The 23,170-nt window shown below is 45.8% G+C and overlaps 1 protein-coding gene across 29 annotated transcripts in view; it reads right to left on the bottom strand.

The window, feature by feature from the left end:
- Positions 1-23,170, bottom strand: part of Cacna1c (calcium voltage-gated channel subunit alpha1 C) — a 644,607-nt gene that overhangs the window by 21,617 nt on the left and 599,820 nt on the right. For 27 of the 29 annotated variants that reach the window (XM_074076408.1, XM_074076392.1, XM_074076410.1 and 24 more), the window contains 4 exons: positions 15,098-15,130; positions 12,280-12,408; positions 9,830-9,895; positions 8,553-8,644 (listed from right to left, as the gene is read on the bottom strand). In XM_074076408.1, coding sequence (XP_073932509.1) covers positions 8,553-8,644; positions 9,830-9,895; positions 12,280-12,408; positions 15,098-15,130 — 320 coding nt within the window. The remainder of the gene's footprint in view (positions 1-8,552; positions 8,645-9,829; positions 9,896-12,279; positions 12,409-15,097; positions 15,131-23,170) is intronic. The other 2 variants (XM_074076402.1, XM_074076403.1) reach the window with 1 other exon arrangement.

Here is a 23,170-nt window from a genome sequence, read left to right as displayed (position 1 = left end):
TCAGGAGGGATGTGGTTTGAGGCTAGCCTGGGCAAGTAGTTCCAGAGAACCCCATCTCCAAAATAACCAGAGCAAAATGAACTGGAGGTGTGGCTCAAGTGGTACAGTGCCTGCTTTGCAAGCATGAAACCCTGAGTTCAAATCCTAGTTCCAGAAAAAAAAAATCCGCTCTCAAGGGACATGAAGGTTTTTCAAAAATTTTGGAGCCGGGTACTGATGACTCATGTCTGTGATATCAGCTACTCAGAAGGTGAGATCAGGAAAATTGTGGTTTGAGACCAGACCAGGCAAAAAAGTTCTCAAGACCCCATCTCAACCAATAGCTGGGTGTGGTGGGGCATGCCAAGCATACCAAGCTATGCTGGAAGCTGAAATTGGGAAGACTGTGGTTCCAGACCAGCCTGGGCAAAAAGTTAGTGAGACCCCATCTCAATGGAAAAAAGCTGGGCATGGTGGTACATGTCTGTCCTCCCAGGAATAACAGGAAGTGTAAAGTAGGAGGATTTCGGTCCAGACCTATTTGCACCAAGTGAGACCCTATCTCCAGAATAACCACAGCAAAGAGCTGGAGGTGTGGCTCAAGTGATAAGAGTGCTCGCCTCACAGGTGCTGTTCCCTGAGTTCAAACTCTAGATAGCAAAATTAATACTGCAATAAATGCAGGCCCTGTCATGCTTTCCAGTGGATTGCCAGGTGAGGGACATCACGTCTTCAGGTTTAGTGGGCAGTGCTCATTCTCGAGTGTTTGTCCCATCCAGACCCTATCATTGGTGTAGGAGAAATGTCACTAGGGACCCCTCAACTCCTGGTGCTCATGAATTTTAAAGACTGATGACATTATGAATGTGAAATAGTATTTCATTGCTGTTTGAATTTGGCTTTAAAATAATTAGTGGGTGGACAATTTTGATTTCATCTTCTGTTGTATTGCATGTTCATATTTTTGCTTGTTTGACTCATGAGCTATTTGTCTTCTTGTTCATTTGTTCGGTACTTTATCTATTTATATATTTCTTTGTTACATGCATTACAAGCATGTTGTTCAAGTTTATGGCTTGTCTTTAGCTTTATTTGTAACAGATTTTGATGAATCTAAGTTTAAAAAATTTTTTTTTGGTGGTACTGGGGTTTTAACTCGGGGCTTTTCCCCTGCTAGGCAGGTGCTCTACCCCTTGAGCAATATTTTCAGCCTGTTTGGTTTAGTTATTTTTTGGAAAGGGACTTGCATTTTTCTTGGGAGCCAGCCTCAGACACAATCTTCTTACCTGTGCCTCCTGCATAGCTGAGATTACAGATGTGACCGTCATACAGGGCTTATTTGTTGACATGGGAGTCTTACTAACTTTTTGCCCAGGTTGGCCTTGAACTGCAGTCCTTCTGATCGCTGCCTCTCAAATAGCTGGGATTAAAAGTGTGAGTCACCACGCCTGGGCATTTTTAATTTTAATGTGTGCAAATTCAGAATCTTTTGCTGTCTTGTGTTTTTTTGCATCTCATTAAAAATCCTTTCTTATTCTAGAACACCAAAATATTCTGTATGTTCTCTTAAGGTTTTTAAGGTTTTGTTTGTCATAAAAACTCACACACCTGGAATTTACTTTGATATGAGGGGGAAGAAGTGTGCATTTCTGTTTTTCTTCATAGACAACTATTTTTCCTTGTACTATGTATTGAGTCACACATCTCTACCTACTGATCTGAAGTAGCTCTTCTGGAAAATTCTGTTTCCACAGGAGTGTGGGTCTTGGCTAGCCTTTCATTTCATCCATAGGCTGATGTGCCTGTGAGCCCTGGTACCAGGTGGTCCTCATTACAGTGTCTCACTCTCATGAGGAGTGAGTTGCTCAATATGTCTTGATTATTTATTTTCTCTTGCTAGTCCATAACACGTGGAATCAAGTTATATAATAACCTTGCTGAGAGTCTGACTGAAATTGCATTAAAATATAGGTTAACTTGGGGAATCATGACATAAAGTCTCTCAGCCTTGAACATGTAATATATTCAATAACATTTTGTAATCTCTCCATATACATTATTTATTTATTTGCATAGTGTACACTGTGACATCTACAAAAGTGCTTATAATACAACTTAGTTAGATTACCCCTTCCATCTTTCTCCTTTCTCCTCCCTTCCCCCCTTATTAGAACAGCTTCAACAGGTCTCGTTCCATTTTCACACATGAATAAATAGTACTTCCACCATATTTGCCCTCCTTCACCCTTTCCTGTGCCCTCCTCCATCCCACTGGTACCAATTCCTGGACAGAACTTGTCTTACCTTCCTGTCCTTCATTTTTTAAAAGAAGACATTTTTGTTTGTTTATGATGATTACACAGGAGTTTCATTGTGGTATTTCCACATATACCCCATATACATTTTTTGTTACATTATTTTTAGGTATCTTTTTAATTTTTTGTTTTTGTGGTACTAGGATTTGAATTTAGGGCATTGAGTTTGCCAGGCAGGTGCTCTACCACCTGAGTAACGCTCTTAGTCCTTTTTTATTTTTTTGAATAGGGTTTGATTTTATGCCCTGGCCTGACAGGATCGCAGTCCTCCTGTTTATACTTCCCATCTAGCTGGGATGACAGGTATGCCCCACCAGACTCAGTTTTTTTGGATTGGTTGAGTTGCAGTCTCTCAAACTTTTTTCATGAGCTGGCCTCATACCATTATCTTCCACCTCCTGAGTAGCTAGGATTACAGTTGCCTGGCTAGTATATTCTTAATTTTGTTGTATATTTAAAATGCTACAGTTTGCTGGATAAGGCAGTGCACATCTGTAGTTCCAGCTGCTTGGGAGGTTGAGGCAGGAGTTTGAGTCCAACTTGGGCAACACAGTGAGACCCTGTCTCACACACACAAAAAGGTACACTTTAAGGGCTGAAAGTGGGGAGGATAGAAGGGGGACAAAGGGAGGGACAAAGAGAGTGGACATGATCACTCCATGATATATGCACATAGGGAATGTCACAGTGAGCCCCATTAATTTGTACAATTAATATGTTAATTAAAATCATATTTTAATATAAAAGTATCAGTTAGTTATAATGTAGAGACATTGATTTTATATTCAGGTTTGATGAACTCTCAGTTTCAACAATTTATCTATAGTTTCTCTTATATATTCTACACAGGCAATCAATTTTTTGATTTTTTTTTTGTTTTTTACTCTCCAAAAAAAATCATGATTTATTCTTGTCTTATTGCATTGGATAAAACTTGCAATATAATATTTACTAGAAAAAGTGATAGCATAAGATCTTGCCATTGTATATACCGATTAGTTATTACAAGTACAAGATAGTGATTCTTTTTCTTTGTTAATCTCCCACCTTACCTATCCTACTCATTGTTATAAAGGAATTTAGTTGATTTGCTCAGATTTTCTACTTGGATGAAACTGTTGTCATCACAATGATGATGGTTGTGTGTACACATTTTCATTTGCATAAACTTCTTGCTTTTTTCTTATTGGTGTGAACTTTTGTTCATCTTATGGGATGAGGGGGGAGGTCTCCCATCTTTGTTTATTCTTGAAAATTTAAATAATGTAGGAATGATTTATTCTTTTATAGTTTGGTAGAACTCACAAATAGAAATATTAGATCTTGGGCCTTTTTAAAGGCTGTATTTTTGGCCTTTTCAATTCTTATTGTAGTTGGTGCTATTCATTTATTGCAGGATTTTCAATGTTACAATGGCACCAAAATACCTCTTATATGAAAGGATGTTTTTCCCCATAAGCTTTTAGTGAATGGCTGTGTTTATATTGACTTTATATTGAATCTGTGGCAGTCCAGAAAAGCTTTATGTTTATGGAAATTTTTTAAATGACTATTTGATGTTTTAAATTTGCAGTTTCTTCATATATACATTTTTCAGGTTAATGCTTTTAAAATTTTTCTTCTTAACATAATTTTTGTAATTCAGATTTTCCCAGACAAATGCATCTACTTCATTTAGATTTTCAAATAAATTAGAATAAAGTTGTCCATAACATTTTCTCTCTCCTTTTTTTTTTTTTTTTTGGGATCTGATCTTACTCTTAGACAATCTCATATTGGTTGGACTCAGACTGAGAGGCACAGTTCGTCACTTGGCAATCTGTCCCAGGCTTTTTGCTCTTGGCTCCATGTCTAGTATGTTTTGGCCTCTTGCTTCTTTTCCTGAATATGTCATTCCTACAGAGCCACATGACAGTGTGTTTCAGGGTACATGGAGGACAAGATGCTGACTTGTGTGCATTTGTCCCACAGCTCTTACATTCTGTGTTCAGGGGCTTCCCCACGACACACTGGTGGACATCCCCTTGTTTACAGAGAGTGAAATGTGTGTGGATCCTGCTACTTTCCTGGAGTCCAGGCAATGAGGCATAACAGTATCAGTCAGCTCAGGAATGTCCTCTGTCCTCTCTTCAAAACAACTAAGTGGATATCCACAGTGCAACCTGGAATGGATTTGGACTTGCTTATCTCCAGGGCTCCTCGGTACCCAGCGGCAGGTGCACACAAATGTGCTTTGTAGGGAAGCCTCGTGTACCATTCCTACCACTGATTCAGAGTGTGTAACCTTCCCACCTTCACCCAGAGTGCCAGCTTCTGTGGTTAAACGCCTGACCCAAAAGGAGCAAAGTCAGTGCTCACTGAGCGAGTTTCTGGCTGCCAGTGGCTGGAAAGGTGTTTAAGTTTTACCTTGAAGTAGCTGACCCCCATGGAGCTGGCACAAAAAGAGTCATAAAATTCTTCCATCACTCTAAAAATCATTTTCACATCCATAATTACACTGCTTTTTGCCTTCCTGATGTTGTTTTAGTTGGAGTTGATAAAAATTTATGTATTGTCTTTTCAAAAAAACAGCTTTAGGGTTTATTGCAGAAATCTCTATTTTTTGTTTTATATTTTATTTGTGTTCTTATATTTTATAAGTGCATTTCTTTATACTTTGGGATTATTTTGCATTCTTTGGCCCATCTATTAGTTCATTTAATATAAAATGTCCAAAATAAATGAATTCTTTGGTATTGATTAGTCATTTTGCACAGGTAAGATTCAGAGCTTGCTCTGACTTCTAAGAGTTGTAGTTTCAACTTTGAGTTATTTAGAAGAGTAACTTAAATATTTTAAGTGGATAGATTTTGGAGGGGCTGTTGCTATGATGGTTAGTTTCTAACTTTGCCATATTAAAGCGAGAGAAATTTTAGAATTTTTAAAATTCTTCTTAGTGACAAATTACGCCTGATTTTTGTGAATGTTTCTGGGTGCTTAAAGAGAATGTGTCTTTTTGCCATTTATTGAGGGCAAATCTATAGATTAAGTCTGTTAATTGTATTATTTAATATTCTTTACCTTTTCTCCTACTTTGATCTACTTGGTCTGTCTCTCTCTCTGGGATGGATTTGGTCATCCACTGTGTGCGTGTTTATTTTCTCCTTATAGAACTACCAATGTCTACCAGATACATTTCCAAACTATATTGTTAGGTTTATGTCATTTTTATGACATTTATATATTTTTAGTGAATTTTACCTTTTATCAATACCAAATATCCCTTTTGGTCTGCCTCCCTTGATTTTGCTGTTGGTACATCTACACTGTAAGCGTGGCCTGATGTTGCTTTTCTATCTTTATTTTCATTTCTATTATAAATAGGCTAGAGTTAGACTTCTTAAGGCCAACATTAGATTATTGATCTTTTAAAAATTGTAATTATTCAATCATATTACTTGTATAAATGACTGAGTTTCACTGTAACATTTCCTTGCATGCATATATTGTGCTTGATCTTTTAATGGAGAAAATTAACTCATTTAATTTTTAGGAATTATTAATATCTTTGTTCTTATTATTTTTGTTGTGCCTTCTGTCCTAATTTCCTAATTTTGTTTTATTGCTGCTTTCACCCTTCCTTCTTTTTGATGAGTTCCTATGGTTTTCTTTGTCCATTTTTTTTCTCCTCTAGTGGTTTGGAATATACACATTCCATTTCTATAGTTGTTGATCTTTAAATATTTGACATGTATGTTTATACACACTTTTCCCTTAGTTATATAAAGAGTTATCCAGTAACTCTCATCTATTAAGATGGTCATATGGTTTCTGTCCTTCATTTGTTAATGTGCTGAATTAATTTAATGATTTGCATGAGTTGAACCATCCTTGCATTCCAGGTTTAAATCCCACTTGATCATGTGAACAATGCTTTTAATGTGCTGTTGAATTCAGCTTTCTAGGATTTTGTTGAGGATTTTTGCATCTGGGTTCACTGGGAATATTGCACTGTGGTTTTCTTTTCTTGTAGCATCTTTGTCTGGCTTTGAAATCAGGGTAAAGCTGGCCTGAAGAAGAGCACTTTGGAAGTGTTCTTTCTTCTTCAAATTTTTGGAATTTTTCCACTTTGAAATCTTTAAGATTGTTCCTTTATTTTTGGCATTCTAAGAAGTCATCATAATGTGTATAGTTAAGGATAGTTTTAATTAGCTTTTTCTGTGCTTAGTGAGTCACTGATTCTGAAGGCTCTTATCTTTATTTGAAATTTTATTTGATTGTTCCTCCGTCTAATTCTCTCAATTCTTCTGATCTTTTTGCATCAAGTTTCTATTATACAGGTAGGACTTTTCTGTTTCTGCCCTTCATGTCTTAACTTTTATTTCATATTCTGTATGTCTTTGTCTTTGGTTATATGATGAGAATTCCCTGGCTGATTAATTCATTCTTTGGCTATGTCCATTCTGCTATACATCCCATCTACTTTTTAAAAATATTTCAACCCTGGTATTTTTCTCTCTTTACTTTGCTGTTTTTAATAATGGCTGTCACTGCTGCTGCTGTTTCTCTAGATATGAATTGCATATCTAAGGATATGAATTACATTATTTTTAGGTCTTTTGGCTGTATTCATTCTTTTCCTCCATTTGTTTATCTGTGAGTTGAGTGTGATGCCTCTCTTTCTTGATGCTGGTTTTCCCAAATATTTTGGGATTATTTGTTCATTGTTCTTTGTGAATGGGAACCCAGGTCACGTCTCTGGATATAGGGAAGAAAGACAAGATGTGCTACCTGGAGGTTGGGCAGGACGCTTCTCTTTTTTAGGGTAGATTCCCGGGGGCCCTGCTCTGCCTCTCAGACTCCAAAGCCCAGGGGTAAGATATCAAGTGCTGTTGCCACCAGCTGTGAGCACTAGCCAAGGCTCCCCAAATGCAAGCCCCCCTGGTGCTAGAGGTCCAGGCTGGAGCCTCTCCTGGGCCAAGTATCTTTATCTCTGAGTCACTATCATGTCCCACATAGTGCCTCCCTGCCTGGAGGTGTGTGCTTTCAGATCTTGTTCCTTTGTCAACTGAATCCCAGATGACAACATCACTACTTTAAGTACTAGTTGCTTGCATTTAAGAATTTCTGGTTTCCCTATAGCACTGTCTCACGGTGTTTTTTGTTTTTTCCTATTCCTACCTGTCACGGATTTATCCTTTTAAAAGAATATCTCCTGTCATGAGATAGCCAATGTGATCAGTTTGAGGTCTGTCCAATTCCCATGTTTAAGTGTGGCACAGGCTTAAGTGCTGCTGTTAAACAGCAGTTTATGGTGGTCCTGTGTCCAAATGGTTTATAATCTGAAGGAAGTATATTTAAGAAATCTGACCTGTTTTTGGTGGTGCTGGTGATTGAACCTAGGTCTTTGTGCATGGTAGGCAAGTGCTCTACAACCCCATTCAGAGATCACCTTTTTGACAAATGTATTTTGAGCAATGATGAACTTGGTCTTGGGGAAAAGGTTCTGTAGGACAAGCTGAAGGTGGGGATATCTGACAGATGGTCCCTGTGCCCTCAGGACAGGACCCACTGCCTCTCCTAGTGACTGGTGGATAGAACACATGAGCAAAAATAGACTTTGGACCTCATCTGCTCCAAGAGCAGGACGCATAGTTTTGTCTACCAGTCTTGAACTAGATGGGGCCTGAATATGAGGCTCTGATAAGCTAGAAGTGAGAGATCAGAGGCAGATGAGAAAGGAGAAGCAGGACTCACAAAGGAGAATGGACTCACTCACAGGCAGCATGGGAAACACTCCCTTCACAGCCATCTCTGAGGTGGTGGACTTCAGAAAAGTATGGAGACTCAAGGCGGTTTAGTGAGGATGAAACCAAGTACATGTGAACATAAGCACCCAATACAGCACATGGCATACGCCCTGGCAGTGATCAGCACCTGTATTTAGTCTATGAGGAAACAGACTCAGAGGAGGTAGATGTCATGCTCAAGGTTAGAGAGCCAAGGCATTGAGACTTGGCTTTCAGCCTGTTCAGGTCTCAAGCCAGGCTGCTTTCAGGGTCTGACTTGAATCCCCCAATGGCTTTGGGTGGTTACTTGCACCTGTGTGTGTGGTGGCCAGTGTGCTGCTCACGGGAAGTTAATATCAGTAACAATGAAATGACATGCTTCCTGGTCATTATCTCTCTTCCCACTCCCCTGGAGTTTCCTCTTCAACACCCAGGCTATGGTTGTGTCCTGCAGGTGTGTGTATGCACACCTGTGTCCTCGGAGACCCACCTGAAGAGCAGCAGCACGGCCTGGGGGAAAGTCTGAAAGTTGTTGTTCCGGTTGATCTCTGTGGTGTCATTCAGGGCGATTTTCCCAAACACCTAGCAGAGAAAAGGAAGAACTGGGTGAGCTGTGGAAAGAGAGGCTCCTAATATCCAACCACTGTTCAATGGTCTGTTTAGGGGGTGCATTCATTCTGGGACTGGCTGGCCTATATGGTGAGCAGGTTTTCAATGTGATCCCAGTAGGCACCTCTTGCCTGACTGCCTTGGGTCCCACGTCTCTCCCCTTGGACCTGTGTGAGAGAAATGTGCCCACAGCTCTTGGGAGCAGTGTCACAGTCCAGAGGATCTGGGGCTGAGCATGGTGGGAGCCACCACCAGGACCCTGTTTTGGGCCGGAGCCAGCACTCGCTGCTTTCTTTCCTTTGCTGTTTCAAGTCCGTATGCCCAAACCTGCTTCCAAACGGAGGCCCTTGGATTTTTGAGTGATGTGGAATGTGTGATCCAGGGCTTGGACAAGCTTAATTTCATGCCTTAGATCAGGTCAGAGGGCTCCTCTTTTTTCACCCATGGCCTTCTGAAGCTAAAGGGCTGCCCTGTGTCAGAATGGTAGTTCTTTTAAGCTCAAAAGGGTTTGCCTGTGAACCTTTGGGTCTGTCTGCAAAGAGCAAGCAGAGACTTTACTTAAGGCACTGCTGAGGAAAAGCTCCTGGCTGCTGTGCCAGTGGGCTGGGAGGTGCTGCCTCAGTCTGACCTTGGGGAGCTTGTCAGAGCCCTGAAGAGGCTGGGAACTTGGGTCTGAGAAAGGAGATGTAGTGGGCACCCATGAGGGAAGGCCCCCAGAATACATCTGCATGTTTGATGGGGTAAGGCCTTCCCCTCCCTTTTCCTCCCTCCCGGTCACCAGCTTCTGAGTGGCACTGGGTTGTCAGGTATGGATAGAGCAGGGGACACTGGCTGGACACACCATTCTGCTTCTTTGAGAAGGAGCTGTCTCTCCTGAGGTCCACCCCCTAATTCCTGGGTGCTTTCCTCTACTGCTGCAGAACCCAGGCCTGGGTCATGGGAGGGAAGCTCTTTAGGCTATATCTTCCACCTGTGGTCATTCACCTGCTGCCTACAGGATCTCCACTGGGGGAAGTTCTAGCTGCCATGACCTTGAGGGGCAGTCAGGAACAAGAGCCAGAAGAGAGCAGGGTGGCAAGGAAGGTGGTGCTGGGGGCTGGGAAGAGACCAAGTGGGAGCTGAAGGGAAGGGGAGCGTGGGATGGGACGGTGCTCCTACCTGCATCCCTATCACGGCATAGATGAAGAACAGCATCACGATCAGAAGGGCCACATAGGGCAGAGCCTGCAGGGAAGCACAGAAGGACCATGAGGCCTACGGGGCTGGCCAGGTCCCCTCCCAGGGAGCACCGTGTCCCTGCTCTGCAGACATCAGCTGCTGCCCCATGGAAGTGCTGGGCACCTGAAAGAGGGAGCCTGACACTTCTCATTTTAGCTATTGATTGATTGATCGATTTAGGGCCTAGCAATGCCAGGCAAATCCTAGCCCTTAGCTTTTTTTTTTTTTTTGGGTGGGACTGGGGTTTGAATTCAGGGCTTTGTGGTTGCAAAGCAGGCACTCTACTGCTTGAGCCACATCTCCAGTCCATTTTGATCTGGATATTTTGGATGTAAGAGCTTGTGAACTCTTTGCCCAGGCTGGCCTCAAACTGCCATCCTTCTGATCTCAGTCTCCCAAGTAGCTAGGATTACATGAGTGAGCCACCAGCACCCAGCCTTAGCTAGGTTTTAAAAGCAGGCTGCAGGGCTGGCAGAGTGGTTCAAAGTGGTAGAGGCACCTGCCTTGCAAGTGTGAGGCCTTTGGTTTAAACCTAAGTACTGCCCCTCTGGAACAACAACAACAAAAAGCAGGCTGCAGAGGAATGTGGGTAGTGTGATGTTACTTTAGTAAGAACAGTTTAGTAAGAGGGCACAGACTTTCCTCCAACTACCTAGGTACATTTGCAGAAGGAGGGAGCGAGTGGTGGAGGGTGCGCACCACACTGACCATGGTCCCCTGGGGAGGAGGCAGGTTATGCCCATTCTTTCCACAGCATACTTTTATTCAACTCGTTGTAGAAGTGAATAGGCATTATTACTGTCCTGAAAACACTTAATAAGGAACAGAATGTAAAAGATCACAGCCTTAAATCCTATTCTTCCTACTTTTTAGCTATGGGAGCTTGGGCCTACTACTTAACTGATTTGAGTCTGAATGTCCTCATCTGAACAACGGGAATAATAACAGTTACTTCTCAAGGTCTGTGGCTTTTCAGCAATTTTAAGGCTTATAAAGCGCTTACCGCAATAACTTGCACCTTAGTTGGGTTCCATATCCAATATATTATCTTCCTGGCACCTTGGATGACTTAATTTTGCAGAGCCACTACCAGTTAAGCAGAGCACAGTGGGGCTCCACACCACTTAGGAGCCCACTTTGCGCCTAAGCAAATGTGTTGCCAGAGGCCCAGACACCACTAGATGGCGCTATGAGATCGCCCAATGAAATGTTTTCCTGCCTAGTGAGCACGATGCTCCACATTCAAGGCCCCACCTGGTGCCTCTTCCCAGCCCAGGGAAATGTGTGTGTGTGCACCATATAGCCATTCACATCATCTTTGTAACTCAGGGATCAAGGACAGGGTCAGCCTTCTAATGGAAGCCTTGCTTATATTAGGGCCCATGACTCAAAACCCCAGGGCCTTGGTTGGGGCAGCCACGGCTCCTGGTGGGAGGAGCACTGGCTCACAGTGCGATGCCAGGTGGGGCCTGATTGCTGGTCTGGCAAGGAGCCTCAGGTAGCCTTGCTGGCAGGGACGTGCCATTGGGAGGGGAATTCAAACAGGGCAGGCACAGGACCCTAGGGCACCTGTCCTCTGGCTGCAACCACAGATATGGGCCCACATGAATTAAGTCTGACCCCAGGCCCTATCTGAGCCTGGATGGGCTAGGCCAGGGGCCAAGGAAGGCCATTCTTCAGTGCCAGTGGGACTTGTGCAGGAGGAGAAAAGCTGGCCTCCCACACTGGGCCTGGGAAGCACAGTTAGGGGTTTCTAGCATCACTGCCTAATGGCCTTGCTTCTCTGAAACTTCACACTTACATAATACTCCTCAGAGCTGGCCAGGAACGATGGGAATTCTGTTTTTACAGATGAAAACCATGGCTGAGAAAAGGGAGTTAGTCATGGCAACCCTGTGCCACTACAAGGGGACTGCTCTCCTGGAGTGGAGTGACACTAGGGTTCCCAAGAGATTGGCTAGGGACAGCAGACATGGCTGATGCTGTTGTTGGGAGACTCCGAAAATGCTAGGACAGGTTATCAGATGATCCAGGCCCCTGTTTTCCAATTTGTTCCATCCCACAAAGCCTTTTTATCCAGTAGATTCTTTCAGAGAACACATAAATGAGAGAAGAAAGCAGGGCCGTTCTGGCCTCCCTCACCTCCCACCCTTTGGCACCTTTGAAAGCCACTTTTGAAAGACACAGCTTGCTGCCGTCACGAAGCTACTGAGTGGCAGAGGGAGGGCTGCCACGGGGACTTGCATCGTGGGATGGAGCTCCTTCTTTCCTGGCTTCACTTGTTCCCATCCTAAAGCTCAGGACAGTGGTGGTGGAATCCCAGTCCATCTGCTTCCTTGGGGCTGAAGAGGTGTCCCTACAGGCCGTGTGGAGGGAGATGGCATGCCTACCTGGAAGGACTTGATGAAGGTCCAGAGCAGGGTCCGGATGCCCTCCCCACGGCTCAGCAACTTGACCAGACGCATGACCCGGAAGAGGCGGAAGAAGGTGATGGAGATGCGGGAGTTCTCTTCTGCATTCTGGAAGCCGTTGGCAACAGGAGGTGCAGTTAACACAGCAGGAGAGGGGGAGGGGGGCGCTCTGAGAAACACAGCCCTTGGCTGAGGGGAGGCAGGTCAGGGTGGGGTCAGCTGCACTAGACTCTCCCCTCAGGTCCCCACTCCCTAGTCCAAGGTGGGAGGTCAGCACCCACCTTCTCTAGGTCAGCAGCCCAGCTCCAAGATCTCTGCAGAGTCAGGCTGATCCCAGGCCCCTGAGCCTGTAATGTGCCTCCTCACTCTGTCTTCCCCTCTATTCCTAGTTCTTGATGCAGGTACTATAGGCTTTGGACCCTAGGCCCACGGCCCATGCCCTTGGAGTCCCCTGTCCTCCAGCAGTTTGAGGATGCAGCCAAGCCTCCTTCCTTTGGCTGGACTGTGCGTCCTACCGAGTGTGGCTTTCTGCAAGGAGGCTGAGTGGTGATGGCCTCCCTCTCAGCTATCCATACGTTACATCTGGGGTCTTGGTGGGTGGAGTGGGCTACCCTTGTTAGGGGGTCTCCTTCCCTGGCTGCTCAGGTTACAGCCATAAATAAAATCAAGTTAATTGATGGTGCTATTTGATATAGAATGTAGATTAGAGCTAGTTTTTAAGTTAATATTATTAAGCCTGAGATAAGTGAAACTCCTTGTGTTACTTGTGGTCCAGCACCTCTCTGTGTCTTCACCTTTTACCTCCCAAAGCCTGGCCCTGAGAGGCTACAGGGGTGGGTGGGGATGACATGGGCTGCTGGGTGCTGGGAGACTGTCTGGTTGTGGCCCATGTCTCCTTGCAGATGCTAGAGCTGCTGCCCTTTTACTGCCCTCGGCCTGGGGCCTCTGAGAGGCCCAAATCCTCCCCAGGCAGCACAAGGTCTTAAAGAGGTGGGACTCAGGACTGGGGGTGTCAGGGGAGGTCTCCTGTGCAGTAAGCCCTAGAAAGCCTGGGTGCTGTATGAAGGACCCAGGGATGCTGCTCAGGGTGAACCATCTCCCTCTGTGGACTCCTGGAGGGTGAGGAAGGGAGGGGGATGGCATCGAGGCCAAGGCACATTGACATGGGTTTACGATGCTGGGCTGCTGGGGTCTGTGAGTGGAAGGCTCACTCGTGGCTGCTGGACAGTACAGGCTGCTCTGTCACCTTCTGCCTCTAGACCCGAGAACAAAACCTGACTTTTCCTTCCACCCTCCCATCCATGCGGGCACCCCTGTGCTGCAGAGCCCAGAGATGGTGGGTGCGACCAGTGAGGGAGCCCTCACTCCTTCCCAGAGCTAGTGCAGCCCACCCAGCCCAATGCACCAGGAGAGAGACTGGACCCTTGAGTTTCCTGTTAACTATTCCCATCCCATGCTTCCCTTGGGGAAGGTGGGGGTCTCCCTCCATTTTCACTTTCCCTCTAGCTTTCTTTGACACTATTTCCAGATCCTGCCCTTCCTGACAATATCCAGGCCTGTGTGCACTCCCTAGTGACCCCTAGCCCCAAAGACCCTAAACTCCACAGACCCTTCCATTCTAAAGACATGCTGTGACTATCCCTGGTGACCAGCTGGGTTCGTCTCACTCCTGCGCAGAACAGGATGCCCTGCTGGGCAAGACAGTCGGAGGCATTTTTTTATTGATCAGCACAGCCCTCATCCTGGGAGGGCTGCATGGAAACCAAACCACAGGGTCACTCATGGTTTTCGACCCTCCAGACAGAAGTGTCAGAGTATTTTTTTATATTTGAAAATCAGAGCTGGCTCAGTGGTTTCTAGAGCTCCTCTTCTCCCCTTCCAGGTAGGGAGTAGACAGACTTGCAGATGTTGGGGTCCTGTTATGCAGACCCAAGTAATTGGCCCCACGTGGTGGGGTGGGATGCCTGCAGTGGGCACAACTTTTCCCTCAGCAGTCGCCTCCCCACCCCCTGCCATCTTGCTTCTAGTTTGCTGATTTTTGGGGCTGGAGGAATTAGCACACTCATCTTTATAAAGACTCTCACGGGACCCAGTTTGAAATGTGGTTGGCAGCCTTTTGGAGGAAGGTGTTCCAAGGAGACTTCAAGGTCACAAAGAGAGGCATCTCTACCATGATAGCCAAAGTGAATCATGGACACCTCCATCAGGAGTGGTCCAATTGATTGAGTTTGCTTTCTGCTTCTAGTCTGCTGTAGAAAAGTGGATGTAGTCTAGTTGTAATGAACTTGGAGAATTTAGAAGGGGTTACAATGACCAGAGGTTTAACCCCTCAGGAATAAATCCCAGCTTTATGCCTCTACATGGCCTTACACTCAGAGCCCAAGGGGCTGGCAGCAACAGTGGCTGATTAGCAGAAAGTCACTGCTGCCTTTCTGTTTCCTGACTGGACCACCTCTCTCTCCCTTCTTCCTCCTGGACACCTCTCAGAGTCCTTGGGATGTTTAACAGGAAATGGCCCTTGGGTCCAGTTCTCTCCCAGTGGCTTATATGATAGTCAAGGTCACGGTGAATTACTACCGGAGGGAAGCTTAGGGAGGTAAGGGAACACCACCACACACGCAGCCCTCTCATAGCTCACGCGAGCACAGCAGGCAAGGCACACGACGGATGGACGCGGTGGCCACATGCAGTGGGAGCCAGGCTGGGCTCCCAGAGACTCTGGAGTTTGGGGTGGGACGAGTGGGGGTGCTAGAGGGGGTCACAAAAGCTGGGAGTGTGTCTGGAGGGTTGGTCTTACCATAGAGGGAGAGCATTGGGTATGTTCAGCTGGCTTTAAAGAAAGGCAGACAGAGATAAGCTGTAATGAGTCTCCACCGAAGACGCCCGGTACTCTAGGTGTCGGCTAACATAGGAGCAACACAGTGGAGGAGACAGTGAAGAAATACACAGCATGGGCCTAGCGAGGTCAAGAGCACCACCAAGCGTGCAGGCTGTGTCCCACTGGGCCTCCCATCCCACAAGGACCCATGAGGCATTCTCCTGCCCTACCTGTGACCATGTCTTGCCACCAGTTGAATAACACACCCACTTCAGATGAGATGTGAGGTCTTCTGAGTTTTGGGTGGGGGTCTTTGTTTGGTTTTCAGTTAAGCTGTGTTCTAAGCTTGTGCTCTCTGCACTTTGGCCTGTTCTAGGCTGGCCATAAGACCAAGACTGGCTAACACCAGAGCCTATCCTAGGATAGGAGACTCAGGTCTCCTCTTAGGTCAGGGGAAGTTGAATTCTAGTTATCACCAAAGGGGACCTAAGGAGGTGGTTCTCAACTCTTTTCAGCTTGGCTGATCCTCAAATTTAGGCTTAGGCAGGACTAGGCCTTGCTTAGTCCACAGGTGTGGCAACCCTTGGCTACTGGCATAGTGAATGTTGAATCTCTTTTCAACCCTGAAGGCCTTGCACACAATTTAGGAGATTATTATGAGCCCCAAGAAGTTGTTCTCCTGGGCCTGACTGCTGAGTTCATTTGGGGCAAGAACTCAGGTGAGCAGACCAGGGTCCAACTCTTCCCTGGTTCTCCTTGTCCTTGGGAAATACCCCTACTTTTGAGCCCAGCTGGGTTGATCCTGACTACCAGAGCTGTTAACCTTTTCTATGGTATCTCTTGGCCTTTACTTTCCACTTTCAGATGTTGCCCTGTGTTTCTGTTTTAAGGTACAAAGAAAGAAACATGTAGTGGGAATTTTGAAATGTGTACAACTAGACATTTGCTTGCAGCCTGAAAATACTTCTTGGGTAACAGATTTCTTAGCAAATATTTAAAAAGTTTCCCATAGAAAGTTGGTAGGATGTCCTTTTTGGGATGAATGGTATCGATTTAGGGTGAGAGGGAGGGAAGAAGAGGAAGAGGACACTTCTCTAATTACTGAGCATATTGCAGCTGTTTTCATAAGGATTGTCAGATCTCAGGACAGCTCATATGCCTGGAGGGGACAGGCTCACTAGCATTTGGCTACTGGGCTGATCGTGAACACAGAAACAGGTAGACACAGACACACACAGGCAGACAGACAGACAGACAGACAAACACAGAGGAAATTTCTTGTCAAAGCACTCACTCCCCTTTTCCAACTGACAGTTGTCATAATGGTCAGGCCTATCTTTTGGCATCTTTTTACCCCAAGGCTGGTTCAGGCTTACACTACTGTATTAATGGATCAGGAGTTCTAGTTTTCTGGGGATTTAGTGGGGTGGGGATGGGAGGGCCAGAGGGAGGTGATCTGCCCTATGTCTAATGCCAGGTAATAGGCAGAGTTCCCAGGGGGCCTGGGCTGTTGTTTCCCTTTAGAACTACCTTGAAAACTCTCACAGCTGCCTACCACTTCCAATAATCCTGGGCAAGTGCTAGAAGGTTTTCTGGGTCAGTGTCATCCCTAGCAGGACCAAAATGGAGACAATTCAGAGAACCCACTGGCTCATCTAACCCAGTTGAAACAACCTCTGGTCATTAATTTTTCTTTAATTTTACCCTTCATTGGGGATTTTAAAACATTTGTCTTAGCTGTCTTTTCTCTCGTTGCTTTTTCTTTAACCTTTTATAGCTCCCAATAAGATACTGTCTATTTTAATATTTAATATCAATAATCATATTGATGCATTTTATTGTTTTAATAATATGCTATTAGTTTGATAATGCTTATGACTTTTGTCATTGTAACAAGAGACAAGAAGAAGCCAGGAGGAGCTAAGGGCAGTGGAGGGGAAGGAGAGGGCTTGCTGAGACCTCCATGTTGGGTTTCCAGCCCAGCTAATGACAACTTTCCAAAGAGCCTCATTTTGGGAGAGTCTAGAAACTCACAGATTAACATTTTTTTAAGTCTTAAAAACCATGCTGTTCAGAGACCTTTTGACTCCTTGGAGCCAGTGTAGCCTTAAACATCTCACACCAACTATGTTTACAAAAATCTATGGTCTCAAAAATAAATACTCATTCATAACAAAATCAGAAAGTAATCACTGAGTGAGTTCCATGTGGAGGCAATGAAGAAGCTCTTGCCCGCAGGCTGCTGAGATATGGGCAGCCCTGTGGGATGTTTCTTAGCTGGCCCCATGTCGTCATGTGAGTCTTTGGTACCTGCCCAGCTGCAAGTGTAATTCCTTGGTGAGCCAGAAAGGCTAACTGGACCCACAAGTATTAGAGGTCTGTGGTGTACCAAGCTAAGCACTTTGAGCTCAGAGATTTGTCTACCTTATTTGCCAGTATGTGAGCCTCTTACATTGTGTGCTGAGTACTACCTACCATGAGTTCTGCTTTTGGATCTTAATTCAGAATGAGTTGGCAGCCTGGAATACTAGTGAAACAATCTCTGACCCTCCCCCGGATTTCTACCCAGTTCTTCTGGGTTTGTTTATGGTTTCTCCATCCTGAGTGTTCCTGGGGAAAAAGGGTGGTCAGATTCCCTGAAGACTCACCCATAAGCCTGTGGCCCCTTTCTACATTCCATGTCTATGGGGAGCCAGCAGAGTTGAGCTGCCTTCCTAACTGGAACATTCTAGCTGATTTTCAATACGGTGCTATATTGCCACTAATGGTGAATTTGAGCAGTCAATTCTTTCTAACAATATGATCATTTTCAAGGGTTTCAAGATTTTGGGGCAATTAACTCCATTTGCTCATGTGTTTGGTGTAAAGGAATGAGGTTACTGTCCCATATCTGAGGCAGGAGTGCATTTCAGGGATTTGAAATGGTCCCAGATTAAGGGCAAATAGAAAGCAAAAGCCAACGTCCCTACTTCAATACATCTATGCCAGTGGCCTTGGTTTGCATGACTGGCAGTGATGAAAGGAAGAGCACTGGGTGCTAACAAGAGATCACCTCCGAAAACCTTCTTCAAAGTTGTTAGAAGAATCACTCGGTGAATGTAGTGTTTGTTTCTGAAATTTCTCTCTATTGCTTTTCATTGGGCACTAGCTCTCAACCACACTGAGGAGGAGGATGGATGGGGAGTACTATGAGCATATGTATGAGGATTCATAGAATTATCTCCCGGTTGTCATTTCATACTTTCCGGAGAATGAAAAGGTCTTCATTGACATCTGCATGTTCACTGCAGTGCTACTCCCAATAGCCAAGAAATGGAAACCAACTCGTGTAAGTGTCCACCAGCTGATGAATGGATAAAGAAAACGTGGTGCAGACACATATGGGAGTACCATTCGGCCATAAAAAGAATGGACACTGAGAACTACCTACCATTTGCCACAATATGGAAGGAACTAGTGATTGTTATGGTAAGTGAACTAAGCTATGCGCAGAAAGATAAGCATGTGATCTCAACTCATATGTAGAATCTAAAAAAGTTGGTTTCATAGAAGTTGAGAGTAGAATGGCTACCAGAGGGACAGTGGGCAGGGAAGGTTGATCAGTGGATACTAAGTTACAATTAGATAGCAGCAGGATACTCTGGGGGACTATTGTACAGTATGGTAACATAGATAATAATTACAAACTGTACATTTCTTTTTATTTATCTATTTTGGCAGTACTGAGGTTTGAACTAAGGGCCTCATGTAGGCAGGTGCCTACTACTTGAGCCACTCCACTAGCCCTACTTTGTGTTTTGTTTTTGAGATAGGGTCTTGCGAACTGTTCACCGGGGCTGGATTTGAACTGTGATCCTCCTGATCTCTGCCTCCTGAGTAGCTAGGATTACAGACATGAGCCACTGGCACCCGGTCATACTACATTTCAAAAAGCCACAAAAAAGGATTTTGAAGGTTTTCACTACAGAGAACTTAGAAATGTTGAGGTGATAAATACGTTTAACCTGATTTAAACATTGCACATGTAATTACACAATTACTTGTATTAACTATTACCTGTTATCCCACTAATATGAACAACTATTATGGATTTTTTGAATCAGTTAAAATAAAAAATATCTCTTTATCATATAAAAAAGTGTTTAAAATTATTTTTTAAAGCACAGGGAGGGTATAAGCATCCGTAGGGGTTTAGGGGCTAGGAATTAGGTATCGAGACTGGAAGGCCAACCTGATGTCTTCCAGGATATTCTCTTGGGATCAGGGATTAGCAAGCACCTTGGAGAGCTTGTGTCATGCCACACTCTCCTTGGCAAGTTCACTTTGAAGGGGCAGTTTACCTCCCGATATCCTCCAAGGAAGACTGACTGTAGGCCGCGTACAGAAAAATTGTCCCCAGCCAAGGGCTGCCCTTGAGACAATGGCTGTGACACCAGGGTCACTAAGATCCATGTCCTCTGAGAGGGGATCAGGGCAATGTCTTGGGAAGATGTGCTGGCTGCTCTGCCCCAGGAGTCTTGCCTCCCCCTGCCTTTTTTCTGATCGCTCATTCAGAATGTAGGAGGATCTGATATAAATTCGATTCCAAGCCACCTGAAGGTCTGAGACCATCCCCCATCATCATGCGAGCCAAGCTTGCTTCTCTACTATCTCATCTTGGTGTGATCTGCAAGCCGGGAGGGCTAGTTCTGTTGGGCAGTGTCATGGTAAGGTGGAAGGGACTGGGGCTCTGCTGGTGAGACCCTGGAGGGCAGGTATCATGTTATACATGGAGAACTGGGTGGGGAGGGTGAGGCTTGGGCTTCTAAGCACCAAGCTTATGGCCAGGACCCAGCAGGTGGAGCTTAAGGGAGTGGTGTGGGTAGGGACCTCGTGATCCCTTTAGCTCTGACTTCAGCCGGGAGGACTACACATCCCAACAACCTAAGCTGTGGAGGAGTTGGGAGATGCTCCTGAAGCTTAGTGGCACTAGAGATGGCAACAGGGGAAGGCGTTTTAAGGAGGTCAAGGTCAACTGTAACTCTGGAGTTGAATGAAGAGGTTACTTGCTAAGAGAGACGGAAAGTTTAAATAAGCACCAGCTGACTGTGATGCACAGAAGCCAAGGATCCATGATTTTCAGGCTTATGAGCAAATGTAGGAAATATGGGCAGGTCAAAGGAATTTTTAAACAGAATTCCCACTTTGGTTCTAGTGTGAATGGAGACATGGAAATGGATCTGCGGAGGAGGGGAGCTCAGCAGAAGATGAGGCAAAAGAGCTGAGCAGGAAAGGGCAAGGGACAAGTAAGGACAAATCCAAAATACAGTAATTCTAGTGGGGAATGGACACAGCAGCCCCCCATTACCCCTACAGCCCCCAAGCTGGGAACCCCATCTGCTTCTCCAGAGTGGAAGTTTTGCTGAAGGCCATTCTTGTATTTTGGTTGTGGCTGGCACATGGCTGAGAGGACCCTTTGGGACTCCTGTTGCAGGGGTCTTTGGCTCCTGGGAGCCTGGTGATGTGGGACAGGGCACGAGGTTGCTGGCTCCCAGCTCTCCTGCTCTTCCTCTTTCTGTGCTAATCTGAGGATGGCTGGCGGCTGTGACCAGCTTGTGTTATTAGCTGTCACTTGTTATTCGTCTGCAACCTGATGGCGCCCCAGGTGCCACTACTGGCCGAAAACACATGCTGAGACCGATTATGAAACTGCCAGGATGACCTCGTCCTCCCCTGGGAAGAACAGCGCGTGTCCAGTCACTCCACAAATAAACCACCAACAATCCCGCAAAGACTCAGGCAATGAAGGCAGCCTGTCCGCAGTGTTCACAGCATCAAAGAATTCAGAGAGAGAGGGAGAGGAGAGGGGAGGGGAAGGGAAGAAAGGGGAGGGGAGAAGGGGGTGGGGAAGGCAGGGAGACTCAATCAGGAAACAAACAATGAAACTAGGAGACTCCCAGGGTTGAAGCACTATGAGGACAAATGGGCAGCAACAGATATGGCTTTACTTTTGCAGGGGCCATGGGCATTTTGGAGCCTGTCCATAGTCAGCTAGCTTCACTGCTAGTTACCAGAATTTTCTAGGTCCTCTTGCTTTGGGGGCTTTCTGGAAACACCAACAATGGCTTGCCAAGCCTGCAAGCCCTAAATGACAGGCACTGGGAGGCACAAAGGGCTGCCTGGCCGGACCAAGGGCTTCTTTCTTCTGTTTCAGGGATGAGGAGAGGCCATGTGTAGGTCATATGTTGAGAATTGAGAAGGAAGGAAAATTAGAGGGAAACAAAAAGTGAAGTGGGTTTGGCCAAAGGCAGAGGACGAGGGGGACCTTGATGTGTCAGGTCTGTATCAGGGTGTCCTTACAAAAACAGTTCCCACGAGTCTTTTGGGTCAAGCCTGCAGGCTGCAGGCTGTTTCCCACTTCTGGGAAAAGGTTGTGTGCCAGGGCCTTTATCAGCCCTGTCCCTCTGTCCTCCTACTGCATCTGACCTCATTGTACTCCACAGCTGCTGCCCACATAGCAGGCCTTTCCCTCAGAGGCCCAGGGCTCCTCCGTTTCCAACTGGACGCTGATGGTCAGATGTGGTGTCTCATTTCTAGGGCCCAGTGTGGCTTTGCTAAATCTGTCAAGGGTCACCTTTCTTTCTAAGCAGAATGTGAGAGAATCCCTAGAAGGGTGGAGGATGGGAGGTACCCAAACAAAAATATGCTCCCCACCAATGTGACACCAATGTCATATTGGTGAAGTCTTAACTTAGAGGTTAGACATACCTTCTCTTTCTAGGTGAAAGTATTGCTTGGAAGTCATTGCCACCTTTGTGTTGTAGAGTCAAAGGTGCTGTTGAAAGTGGGAAGAAGCTGGGAGGAAGCCCCAAGAGCAACAGGAGGGACCAAGCAATGGGAATGAGAGATGTAGGGAGATTTGTTACCCAGCCAGCTGTCCTGAGACTGCCAACCCTTTTTTTTTTTTTTTTTGGTTGTTTAGGGGTTTGAACTCAGAGCCTCATACTTGCTAGACAGGTGCTCTACCACTTGAGTCATACCTCCAATCCTTTTTCGCTTTAGTTATTTTTTCAGATAGGCTCTCATGTTTTTGGTTGCGGCCAGTCTGGATCTCAAGTCTCCTATTTACATCTCTCAAATAGCTGGGATTATAGGTATTAAGCCACCACTTCTGGGCTTTGAGACTCAGCCTTTTTATGTACCTAGAACTCGCTCAGGCCATTTAGTCAATGTCTGGCACAGCACCCATCAGAGCTCCCTGCCAAACGCATGGGACTGGGAGTTAGGGCTCAGCTAATGAGTTGGTCCTGCTAGGACAAAGCTGCAGAATAAGCAAGTTGTGTCCTGCCTTTGGCATCTGTGTCCTTAACTACCAACATTCCCCAAGCTCTGTCACACAACCACTGTTCAACACACATCTGAAGAATGGTGGGTGGTCTCCCTAACATTCTGGGAGGAGTCCACTTTCTGCCCACACTTTCTGCCTTTGCCCCTCAGGATGTCCTGGGAGCCCCACTCAGTCTTGGTTCCCTCTTGCTTGCCTGGTCCCTTCTCTGCTGTGGCACAGGACCAGGGTGGGGAGGTTTCAGCCACAAACAAGCCAGGAAGAGCCAAGCCTGGGACCTCAAGGAAGCCCCATGGCTGAAGTCTGGGAGCAGGTTGGCGTGTGAGGCTGAGTTCTCTGACTCACCCTGAGGGGGTGGAGAGGCGGCAGGCGGCAGGCTTCATGACTCAGGGCTGGCTGCCTTTCTCTATCATCGCAGGACCTGAGGCTAGGGCAGGAACCAACTAGCTTCACTGTTTTTATGAGGAGTCAGTGAGGACAATTAATTATTGGAAGTTGTGCCTGTCGGTCTATGGCAGAAAGGTACTAGGATGAAAAGGCTCCAGGGATGAGGACAAGGAAGATTTGGGGCCACTACCCCGGCATGTTTCACCCTGGTCCCTTCCTGTAGTTGACCCCAGTCCAACCTGGCTTTGTCACTGCCTGTGTCCCCTCTTCCTCAATCACTTTGTCAGGCTGCAGATGTCAAGTGGGCAAGGGCCCAGGCTGCACTTGACTTCCTTAGCCTT

This window comes from Castor canadensis, chromosome 6 (genome assembly GCF_047511655.1).
Source record: "Castor canadensis chromosome 6, mCasCan1.hap1v2, whole genome shotgun sequence".
Taxonomy (NCBI): Eukaryota; Metazoa; Chordata; class Mammalia; order Rodentia; family Castoridae; genus Castor; species Castor canadensis.
This window is presented reverse-complemented; position numbering and strand designations above follow the sequence as displayed.